Source organism: Trichoplusia ni, chromosome 6 (genome assembly GCF_003590095.1).
Source record: "Trichoplusia ni isolate ovarian cell line Hi5 chromosome 6, tn1, whole genome shotgun sequence".
NCBI lineage: Eukaryota > Metazoa > Arthropoda > Insecta > Lepidoptera > Noctuidae > Trichoplusia > Trichoplusia ni.
Window position 1 is genome coordinate 8,267,280 of NC_039483.1, and position 12,450 is coordinate 8,279,729.

General features: G+C 35.6%; 2 protein-coding genes across 2 annotated transcripts in view; one reads left to right on the forward strand and one right to left on the reverse strand.

Moving 5' to 3' along the window:
• The window catches only part of LOC113494798, a 48,297-nt gene extending 46,554 nt beyond the window's left edge, over positions 1-1,743 (reverse strand). The window contains exon 1 of the mRNA XM_026873267.1: positions 1,012-1,743. Coding sequence (XP_026729068.1) covers positions 1,012-1,257 — 246 coding nt within the window. The 5' untranslated portion in view covers positions 1,258-1,743. The remainder of the gene's footprint in view (positions 1-1,011) is intronic.
• Positions 1,744-6,199: 4,456 nt separating this feature from the next.
• LOC113495294 (fatty acid-binding protein-like) lies at positions 6,200-9,643 on the forward strand. Its single transcript, XM_026873963.1, has 4 exons — positions 6,200-6,476; positions 7,425-7,594; positions 8,039-8,152; positions 9,391-9,643. Exons 1-4 carry the CDS (start codon positions 6,407-6,409, stop codon positions 9,448-9,450), a joined length of 414 nt encoding a protein of 137 aa, XP_026729764.1. The 5' UTR covers positions 6,200-6,406; the 3' UTR covers positions 9,451-9,643.
• Positions 9,644-12,450: the final 2,807 nt, after the last annotated feature.

A 12,450-nucleotide genomic window follows, 5' to 3' on the forward strand; every position in this document is an offset into this window, starting at 1 on the left:
TGAGCGTGGGAACGACACAAGCTGTAATATTTAGTAACTGGCCACACCTGAGACCGGTATAAAACCTTTTTAAGTTTTCCGCCAGAACTACTTTTTGGTCTATGGTTTTCCTCTATACAATTTATTGAACGTGTTCGCGCCTTTTCTGAATATGGGACTGAGAATTTAGTTCAAATATGGAAGCCAGTTTTGTTCGTTTTAGTTGTTTATTAGGTAACAGCTTTTTAAACTGTGCCTACTGACCTTAAGGTAGAATAGGTTTTTGTAATTAGGATAAGTAGTTGATTACAACTTTTGCACTATGAATATCGTGGTCTAATACTAAATAAGAATATATAAGCTTAAATGAAAGTGAAATGAAAACATTGGTTGATCAACATTAAAGACCAGGGCCCCGATTCTGATATTGACAATGGCCGATGAATTAATGGCAATTGGATGAAATTTGAAACTAATCCTTCTCTCTTGAACATTTTGCTAACACAATAATTGAAAATTCGTTGTAGTGAAAGTGATATTCCAATTTTGTGTTGGAAAAATGTTTAGAATAGTGCCAATTTAATGCAAATCATTCATCGCCCATTCTAAATATCAGAATTAGGGTCCAGCGGAGTAAGAAACCCTATGAGTAAAATAGAATGCACCTTTGAATAAAAAAAATCTATGAAGACATATCGGATCTTCATTTATAACGCGGTCCACTTCCCAAACGTTGTTAACATGTCAGGCACTTAGCGCGTGATTACGAAACAATGAGCTCGCAGTACCAACTCAATTAGTGATGGTTTTACCGACTTTCCTTACGACGCGAATGGGATACGTTCGTTTTCTAACAAAAGGAGAATACATTAGTCCTCATCAGTATGGGAAGCACTGCTCGGAAGTGTTATTTAACAAATCGGTAAAAAGTAATTAGTTGATGCAATACTTGACTTACGCTCATGGTACAACTACAGCTTTAGACCGCAGAATTTTGGGGATGATGAAATGAGGTTTTTCCTCGTTCCTTACCTTATCGAGCTCTGAGACTCTGAGTATAACTTTCAGTCGGGGGTTGTTCTTCTTGTATTCCTTCAGTAGCGCGTCAAGTTTGTCTCCCCTCGCATCGCCCGCGTAAACGAGATGAGTACACTCGGAAAAGCCGTCGGTCGCGCGCGCGCTTTCCACGTAGCAGACGAGGCGGGCGGCTCCGGCGCCTGCGCTCTCGACGCGCGCCAGCACCGCGGCCGCCGCGACAACAACGAACCAAAGCCACATGATTTAAAAAATCAAACTGTCATTCCGAACGCGTCGTTTTTTGAAAATTCGTATCGTATTGGAAGCGCGTTGGTCGGATCGTTAGCACAGTACGAGTGGCTGCGTGCGTGCGGCCGGCCGCAGTCATAGGCGCCCCCGCCCTGGCGCTGCTGGAGCGGCAAGGTCGCGCGCTCACCGTCGCCCGCGGGACGGAGCCTGACGCAGCTACCACAGAAATGCTCTTACATTTCATTCGTCACCGGTATGCCGCTGTGTCACTTACAATGACTGATGGAGGTTAAAGTTAACAGCTTGTCAGAACTATGAATAATTCTTAAGGCACGCTGTCATTTATTTTGGCATTGCTACTTAACAATGGCCATTAAATAACAACTTATGGTTAAGTCTGAACTTGAACTACCTGTGAAAAGTTCGAGATTTTGGCAACTTTTCCTTTTATATTTTTATGAACAATACTTACGTGATTCACGTCTGATTCTGTGGGTTTTCCAGCCAGTCTAATTACTATAATTATACTTGACAGAGAAATAGATCATTGTATTGTTATAGTCAGAAAGGAGGTCTGTTTACATATTACAAGTTGTTCGTGTTAATTAGATGCGATTCCTAAACAAAGGCCGGCTGGCACATTGTTATGAGATATTGAAAGTTTTTGCACGTTTCGTAGTCATCTCGCCGGAACTTGAGACAGGTGACTCATAACTATAGTTGATATCATGTTTTTATTACATTTGATTTGAATAAACTGTACACAGACAAATGTACAGAACTATAGGATATTATCCAAAGAGGACCTATCTGTAGATAAGTATGAGATATAAGTTTTATACTTCACCTTTCATTACGGCTTTACCTTATATTTCGGCTGCTGCATAACTCTTACCACTCTGTAAGTATATTAAAGTATCTAAACTGCATAACAATTTACAATAAATTTGATAAAATTGAAATAGCACAGTTTTTTACGCCGGATCAAAATTAAAACTTTCGCTTACTAATACTTGGCTTTGTCTCAAATGGATCCTAGATGTCAAATACCATGACAATCGTACCAGGTAGATATCACACACAAAATGATGACGTACCTACTAAATTACATCTATAAACAAAAAAAACATATAATTACAAACGAATTAAAATGAATCCACGGAAAAACAAAATGCGTACATACCTAGCTATTGTTATATAATGTCTTGTTTCCTTATAACTTGAGAATGAATCCGATCAAACATTCGGTAAATTCTTGTCTATTGTTTTAATAAGTACTCGCGTATCTCGCACAGGATCTGACCTAACAAGTTGTGTTATTGTGTATATTGTAATTTAAATATACTCACTAAACGTACCTACTCTATATTTATTAGGTGCGAAGATACAGATAGTCCCTTTGTTTTTTTTAGATTACATTTATACCAAAAAAGTATATAGCATAACAAAAAATAGTTTAAAAGACAAGATTTTGAATTGACAGACTTTTAAGCAAATTAAAAGGTACAAACGATAAGGTAGAGATTCTATTGATGTTATGTTCTTATTTCAAACATATAAATTCGATCAAACATACTGGACCACAAAATCCAGGAATAAAATAAAATAAATGAATTGGAGAATGTTCTAAGATTTAAAAGTAAGAAAAACAAAATGCACTGTCATTTTCCCACATTTGAAAAAGGAACTCTAAACCGTTAACAGTTCCGCTCCGTACTCGGATCGCTGAGCCTGTGGCCATGACATTACCCTGAGTTAGCAATGTGATAATGTTCAATAACTTGGATACTTCAGCTGTTGTTCATTATCACGCTCGACTAAAACCGGATGCTGGTATGTTATGATACGGTATGGCAAAAAAAAAGAAAAAAATGGTGAAGGTTTGTGTCATTTTAGGTCTTGGAGATGTTAGGAGCAGAGTTTGTGATAGAAAAATAAATATCAAACAAAGCTAATATCAAAAGAAAACTTTATTCCGATTTTTCACAATCACAAACTTGAATAAATGAAATAAAATGTATGAAAATGACAATTCGTTTCGTCAAGTCACGTGACTTTGACCTGTCATTTCCACTCGTAGTCGTGTTTTCTATTGACGATGACGATTGCAGACGCAAAGAAGCACAGCGATTTATACCAACAATAATGATTAAACTCAACCCAAGTGTCGAATTTCGCACCTCGTTCAAAGTAATTTAAAAACCAAGCCTTGTATAAAGTTTCACGAATTGTCCTAAAATGGCCATAAAAACAACTTGAACTGTGAAATAAGTAAGTAATGTTGAACGAGGTATCACGTACGTGCTTGAGTTATTGGCTGGCGGCCATCACACATGATCTTAATACTCAAACGAGTTGAAATACTTTACTTTTGATATGGCAATCTTTGATGCTAATGGACGCTGTGATATTGCTTCATTTACTGGTCGATTTCGTGAGAGCCCTGCTTGGGTAAGGTTTTGGGTGCTACTTTTAAAATTTTGGCATGGTTTTTAATAAATTATAACGCATGAAACTTACGTAATTGAAAATTACAGGGATTCCTGGCTGTATCCGTCTAGCTATCATGGTGCATGCTGATATACGGTCGGAATATCGAACAGAGGTACAGACAGTAAAGCTTTGTACTAGTAACACTCTTTTTTCGACGTACGGGGACCGAACCCAAAAAAAAAATGTTGAATTTACTCAAATTCAAAATTAAAATACCAATAGGTTTTAACTAGGATTATCATTACCATTTGTGAAAATGCTACAGCAGTTTTTATTCTTCTCCTCTTCTTTTTGCGACGAAGCCCACAGCCAAGCAAAATTTTTATATTGATATATTGAACTTAGCTCTCGATTTTTACATTCATGTTTTTAATGGCATTATTATTTAAGTCAAGTGTAAGACTTCCTTCTAATAATGGAGAGTCGTATTTTCTTGACAATGTTTTTCTAAGCGTTACGATCTGTTGTTGTGAAGTGGTTAATTACGATCAGCATGTTTGTTTTGCAAATTTGTTTGATAATAATAAATATATATAAAAAAGATGATTGAAAGAGATCTAGATCTAGACCTACATTTCCTGATTAATCACCACGAATGGGATATTTTGGTGTTGTTTTTTCTATACTGAGTCAGAAGACACTTAGCAAAGATAGTTGATATCTCAGATAAGGAAATCAAGTAAAGTGTTCAAAATTATTGTAGTCATTAGGTTTATTATATATTAATTACAAGTCATTCATCAATTAACTGTTTGCCTTTCTCGTGACCATGACATCCACAAACGGAATGAACTTAAATCGAATATCGGACACTCAAATACGTAACTGTATGTATGTGCAGGTAATCTGTTTCTAAATTATGAATTTCTTATGCTCCTTTAACAAAAAACGAGTTCTTATAATTTATTTTCTCACCTTTTTATAGGTACCCTCACTTTCTAGTTTGTTTGTTGTTGCGATTGCATTTTTGTAAATGCTTAATAAAGGCTGAAATTTTCAGGATAGCTTGGACCCTGATGATAATGCAATTTACAACTATAAAAATGGCTGGACCGATTTTGATTTTGAATTAACTTTTAAAAACGTGGGTTTTCAGCGTTCTTAAATCTATATGATATATTTACCTAACAAATCTTTCTAGTCTGAAACCATTCACAAAACAAATGTCTAGCCAGGCCGTCTGCAAAACGTCTAAGATTCGGCATGCCCGATCCACTGACACGATTATCCATAATTATGTAACCACTCGTATTTTAAACTTAAAACGAAACACGTTAAGGCTCATATTGGCAATAATGTAGTAACCCATATGAAATACAACCTACTTGAATTATAACTGCAGTATATTCAGATTATCTTTGAAAGAAATTAAATTAAATTTCATCGCGTTGTAAATAATGCTCAACCAGCGAGAAACGGAAGATTTGTTTGATGTCCGCTGAAACATTTATAAAGCTTAACTCGATATTTTACGATAAAACTCATATTCGCAGAAATTCGTGTAAAAAATTCCGTTCTTGAAAAATTCGTCATATTTTTCAAGTACTACTATGTATGTGATCTTGAAATTTTAGTGTACAATTTAAATAAAAGTGATTTCTGTAATTAAAACTATTTTTTTACCACATTGAATAATAATATGGAGTAGTACATTATGCAAGATATTAACTATCTACTCTGTTACAATATAATATATTATAAATACTAGGTATGCAGTATTTATTCCCTAGTAAACATACTGCTAAACATATTTACTTGGTAGTTGTTACTCTATTATTTTATATCAGATCAATTGCGTACAATAACTTAATTATAGAATCGTCTACCTCATCGGTGTAGTCGATAACGTAACTGTTGGGCGTGGGGTTATTAAGTTTATCTAATAGGAAATTACTAGTAGCAGCCCGAAACCTAGTTACGGATAAGTATTAGCTTCGCCAAGTATTTAGTAATAGCAACTATACTTTAAAAAATAATGCATTATGTACTGAATTGTAGTTACGTCAACCTTTCTACATCCCTTCTTAAGAAGAATATGAGACATCGCAAATACAACTAGTATAATTAAGCCGAAAATTTGTAATTATGGACGGAGGTTTGTTACTCTTTTATGCAAAAACCACTGAACGGTTTTGATCGAAGCTTGGTAGACCATATAACCTGGATTAACGCGTAGGATAGTTTTACCCCGATTTTATTTTCCAGTTCTCGATTTTTAACGGACGGAGCCGTTCTCGGTAAACGCGCAAACATTAAAAAAATGAATCAAATTTAAATATTGATAAAACACAGTTTGAATACTTTTTATCGACGATTTAGACTTACTTTACGACGCTCAACACGTTCGCAAGTATCATGGTGACTAGACACAGCTAACGTATAAATGTTATTTTTCATAATTCACATACACCAAGGCTACAATAACCTTTGTTTCAACCTGTAAGACGTGTCACCTTCAGTCATTCAACACAGTTCAATATACCAGTACATTATCTAATAAAACTGCAAAACAATAAATGTAAGAATTGAAAATTATATTATCTATTGATAGGTTTGATAAGCGTATCTTGCTGAATCTTATCGGTTCGAAGGCGAAGTCAAAAGTGTTATATGGGTTAGTATAGTGACCGATCTGGACGAAAACAGAACTTGCTTGTGGACTGTAAACATGTCTTTCTCGGGAAAAAGGTACAAGAGGGTCAGCAGTGAAAATGTTGATGAACTTATACGAGCCTCCAGTAAGTACTCTAGGACTAGAATATATAGTATTCCTGTTTCTTATTTTTGGTAAATTTGTAATTGTTGTCAGGCTGAAAATGAAAGGATCATGATGACTTTTCTTTTGATATTTTTATATGTAACCATGACTTTGCCTAAGGAAAAAACATATTTTTTAAATCAACAGAAAAAAAGCAAAAGATGTCTTTTTCGCAGAAATGCAAAAAAAGTTCTTTTAAGTTACGTTTTAATTTAATTTTTTTCTATACCTTTACGTCTTTTATGAACTAATAACCAGCAATCATGCTAAGAAGTTTCTAAGGAATGTAATTAAAACTTACTATGGTCTAATAAGCACAGGTATTTAAAATAATTAGCTCACATTATTACCAATCTTTTGTCAGTCTATTGAAGACTGAAAAGCATTCTGAAAACTCTCTGGCCGCCGTACTTTTCCTATGAACCTATTAACATCACTCATTTTAGTGGCCATGACACATGCTTTAACATACAATTTGGTTGCTACTTGGTTTTTCTTTGGCTGCAATAGCTACTCATAATTTAGACTCGATTAAAAGTGGTTCCGTGCAAAAGTCAGAGAGGTGACAAGAATGTTTTTATTTTGTCAAACCTGACACGTGCTACCCACCACTTGAGTTTAAGTTTCTTCTTGCTTTTATGTTCTGTTCCCTATTTCCCGGGGTGGAACGCTAATGACTTCAACCCAGGCCACAGCGTGGGGATATGTCGGACTTCCATCGACTTCTCGCTCCCTTCTACTGCTTAAGACTCCTTCTCGAGGGAGAACTCTTTCTCTTACTTGGCATGTAAGCTGATCAAGAGACCAAATCCCCTCCCCGCTACCCGCAGTCCCGCTTGCACGGAGGCCTTAGGTCCTAAGTCCTATTCCCAACGGTGGAACCTTGAAGGATCTAAAATTCCTAGTAACTAATATTATTTACTTGCAGACTCAAATGAGAACCTCATCCAGATGTTGAAGAGCAACGCTCCAGTTTTCTCGTTCACCCGCATCGATGACAAGACGTTTGACTTTAGACTGGAAATACCAGACAAAGTCATGTCGCACAAGATTGTGCTTGGGGAGGAGGTCGAGATGTCCAGAAGGGATGGTTCCAAGGTACACCTAGGTCCTTTTACGGAATAGGTTATTAGAGACAGAGGATCACCAACTAAACTAAGATAGTTCCCATGGTAAAAGAGTTACGCGTCTCTATACCGTCAAGTTGACAAGTATGACAGTCTTACTGTCTCTGTCTCTCTTACTTCAAAAGTCATTCTTTAACAGCCTATAGTACTTGCACGAAGTAGTTTTTTTTAAGAGGGACTACTTAGGACACTTATACTTTTGCACTTAACTTAAATTGGTTCTTTCTCTCTTTTGATGACTCCTATATATTTTTTTAAACAGATAGAAACTCTATTTCGACCTTCATTTGGTTTTTTGAGATAAAACCTCGACTTTGATTTTAATTTGGCTTGGGCAAAACATTATGAACTAAATATCCAAACCGTATTGTTCAATGCATCTGTACCTTAAATTAAAACCTATTTACATTTCCAGGTGAAAATCGTATACACATTGGAAAGTGACAATGTTTTAAAACAAGAGATCACACCCAGAGAAGGCAAGAAGGCTTTCTTCAGGCGGGAGTTCTATGAAAAGGGAGGCAAAATGGTGAGCAAACACAATACACGTAGCACTACCAACTCAAAACAGGCGATAATGTTTGTAGAGCCAATCACTGACGTCAGATCACACAATCAGGTTTTCAAAACAACTTCAATACACTTGTGCCATTAGGTTACAATATAGGCGTGACACCTAAAGTGCATCCTATCGTATAGAAATAAAATCTAAATGTCACTGAAGAACTGTGTTAAGTGACTCCTGTTGCTGTTTTTATATGGGTAAAATACATCCAAATGTGGGTCTATCAAAAAACTCGTCACCCATGGGTTTTAATGGTACGAAGGACCTATGTAATCTGGTTGGAAAGTGGTACCTTCTATTTCAAACTTGCAACTTTTTTTACAACTCTGGTATTTTTCTTTCCATTAATTTATCTCTGTTTTTTAAATCATCCTTTTAGTCAATCGTATAAAACTGAAAGTCTCCACAGTTTACGGCTACTATCAGCCACGTCTCCTATCGCGGGTCAGCTGGTAAAAAAATATTGTAAATACTTTTTGGAGCTGGTACAAATAATTAAATAAAACGTCGCATACTACCTGCTATTATTGCCATGTGTCTGTCATTCAAATGGCTCAACTGTCGCAATGCAAATTCCTCATTTCATTTCTTGAATCAAAGTAACTGTGATTACATAAAACTAATGGCGCGTCAGTTTATGGTTTAACAGTTACGCTCTACAATTATTGGAACATTATTATACAGTACATATCACTTACTTATGTGAGTGATACAGTTTTTATAACATTGTACTGGCTGCGTGACGTAATGATCAATTCAGTTCATTCTTTTGGTATTTAATGCATGATACATTAGTGCAGTTTCCTTGTGTCTCAACAGTCTATTTAAAAGTTTAGATATAGATAAGCTTCTTGAATGTAGCCGTAACATAATACTTATTACACTTTGAAGATAAGATGTTCAATGAACGCAAAAAAATGCTTAGCTATTGTTTTTTTTTTTTGATTTAGCATATTTATGTATCTTGAATTTTTATAGTATTAGATTGTCGTCTTATTATAGCAGCACTCATTTCGTCTTCAAAAAGTTAAACGTAAAATAAATCGAGATCGGAATTTTACTCATTATAATTATACGACATTTGTAGAAGTTTGATTTATTCAGAAAAGCGAAATCAGTAAATAAACTCTGAACTATTGTTAAGGCCTGATTTGTATACTTTTAAGCCTTAATTATTTTTTTTAATCTTGTTTTTTTTTCAGACAATTCAAGTCGATGGCACCGATATTATAGCGACAGTGTACTACGACCAAATCGATTAATTTAGTTATTTATTCAATTATTTATTAATTTTTTACTATAAGAGATATTACTAATATTTATTTTACAACTGACAAAATGCGATTGAATTGGGCTAATTATTTGATGCAAATCTAATACCTCGATTTTTATATATAATTTGGTCTTGTGACAAATAAAAACGCCGTCATATTAAAAGTTTGAAACATCTCAAAACGTGTTGTTTATTTTATCACTTCTATCTAAGTACCGACCAAATGCTTGCCCACTTCACAAAATTATCAGATTTCCGCAATGATAAAAAATCAGTCACATTAATGTTTGTACTGTAGTTAGAAACCCTGTTATGTCACAGTAAAGACTTTCTTGAAAGAATAGTAAGTAAATATTACAGGAATTTAGTAAAAAATCCTAATATTAGGTACTTAATAGATAAAAGATAGTTTAGATAAAAGCGCGTTATTACCGCCAACAAGTCGTCTAAAGTTTGGATTTTTTTATTTACCTATGTATTTTTTTATGTTTTGATAAAAAAAAATAAGAAAAAGATTTATGACATCTTCTGTAAATACTTCAATAAAAAGTCCTCGTTACAATACATTAAATAACAACAATAACGCATAAACATTATCACTCTATAACAAAATATAAAATTCCTGTAATAAAACATACTAAGACAAGACTGCGAGCGAGATAACACGATAGATTGCTTTCGCGTTTCTCTTTAACAACTTCTTACAGTTCCTGAGTTACTTAGTAAGGTCGCAGTCCACAATCCCCTCGTAAGTCAATCTGACCGTATATCTCTGTTGCTTCATATCAGCATAACCCTCACACCTTAGTTAATACGACACGCCCCCAACCATTGTCTCTCAGCTATCTGTACCGACATTATCTCACTGACGACCGAATTGCATAGCTAAGTAAAGTTTGCACTGTACTATGCAAATAGTATGCATGCTGTTACTAAGATTTTTTTGTATGTGAAAACGCTTGATGCATGTAAGATATTTTTTATACTTGTCAGTGCCAGTTGGACTCGACACCTAAAACAAATTTTCATAAAAAAAACATAGACACCAATCAAATTTTATTCGGCCATATTGCTCTTATGAACTGCTTTCGTCCAACTTAACTACAACAACAGACGTTTTGAATCCGTCTTTTGTCTAACTTACCTTTACAAGTACGGACAAAATACATGATCTAGCTAGAAGCAGTACCTACACGGGCTACACGTCACGTATCCCGGCCAATGTGGGCGCGTGACTGCGGACTGTGAGTGATGTGCGGCTCACCGAAGGATGAAGACTAGGTCCGTGCTGGACTTTTGTGTTCACGCGCGCCTTAATGAGATGTCAGTAAACTCTGTAGAGCCTTTTAGCGCCTATGATTTCTCACCCGAAAAACAAAAGCTACTCACAATAAGCCTCTTAATAAGTTTGATAATTTGACGTAATCCCCACAAGCCAGAATCACACAGCTCAGAACGAATTGATCGATGTGGGTCACCGCTTGCCTTTTGTGGGCAGTGCGATGTAAGCCTTAATGAACGCATGCCGCGCCCCGGGCTGTGCAGACACGATGCAGGGCTGTCGAAAAATCGTTAGATTAGGTACGAGAAATAATTCATATTAATGTCAGATGATGGCGCTCTTTGGGGGAGGCCTACGTTCAGCAGTGGACGGCGATAGGCTGAGATGATGATGATGATGATGAATGTCAGATTAAAAATGTCCCACTTCTTGGCACAGATATCTTCCTACAAGGGAACGTATAAGCTTTGATCACCACGCTAGCTCACATCGGGTTGGTGATTCCAGATTAATATTATTTAATTCAGATTTCCTTACGATAAGGACTCGTAAAATAGGGAAGTAGGTATATATAACTTTAAAATAGCCAACTTGGTAGTTGCCTTCGTGCCGGAGCCTGCACTTTCGTACTTACGAACTTGTACAAAAAACCGCTCGGCCACCATTTGAGGTATTATTTTATGTTTACTAAAGTCGTGGGTTTACGGTGTGACGCTGTGGTGCAAGGAAGAACTAGACGCTGCTACGAGGGGTGTACCTAATACTACATACTATCATTATTACAACAATTACTCAATCTTTAAAAACTCAGTATCAGCAGTTATTTGAGCCAAATGACTCTTGTATTAAAATTAGATCTAAGATCCACAAATCTTAAATATCAAATAGGAAAAAACGAAGCTCCAAATGGTTAGTAAGAGTGACAACCCTAAGACAGCAATGTTTATAATGCGCGTGCACATAATCATGGCATTAACCTTATCGGACAATGACAAACCGCGGTTTAACTACTTACTAACCGTAACGGTATCAGTTAGATAATAACCGGTAACTGGATTATTATTTTAAAAACAAAATGATATGTTATGTCAACGTAGAAAACACTACACACTTTAAGGAAATGGGACCTACTACCGCCTATTGAAGCAGCACTGGGCCCCAATTCTACTATTTACAATTACCTATAAATTGATGGAATCTGGCACTATTCGCATTAAAGCATTTTTCAATGTTGATTGTTCATCTAATGAATTCCAATTATATTGTGCCACGATGTTAGTAACATTACTCCTCCGAAACGGCATAACCGATTTTCACCAAATTTTATTTGCGTATTCAGTAGGTCAGAGAATCGACTAACATCTGTTTTTCATACCCCTAAGTGTTGAGGGATGCTCACACTAAAAAAATATATTTTGAAATTGTTTGTTTTTGTTTTTTATAATGTGGCATTAAAAATACATACAACTAGAAATAATTCATTACGCAAAACAACGTTTGCTGTCTCAGCAAGTATAATAGCATAAATAAATGCAGTCTAGATCTTGATACTAAGTTGCACAAGACATTCTAAGCACTGATATGCAAGTTAGATTTTAGCGTTTTGCGATAAATCGATAAATTGTTACGAAATTCATGTTAAGACCACATGTGGTGTGAACTGTATCCAAGAAAGACCTATTTTAAAGGAAAATACTACTAAGACTA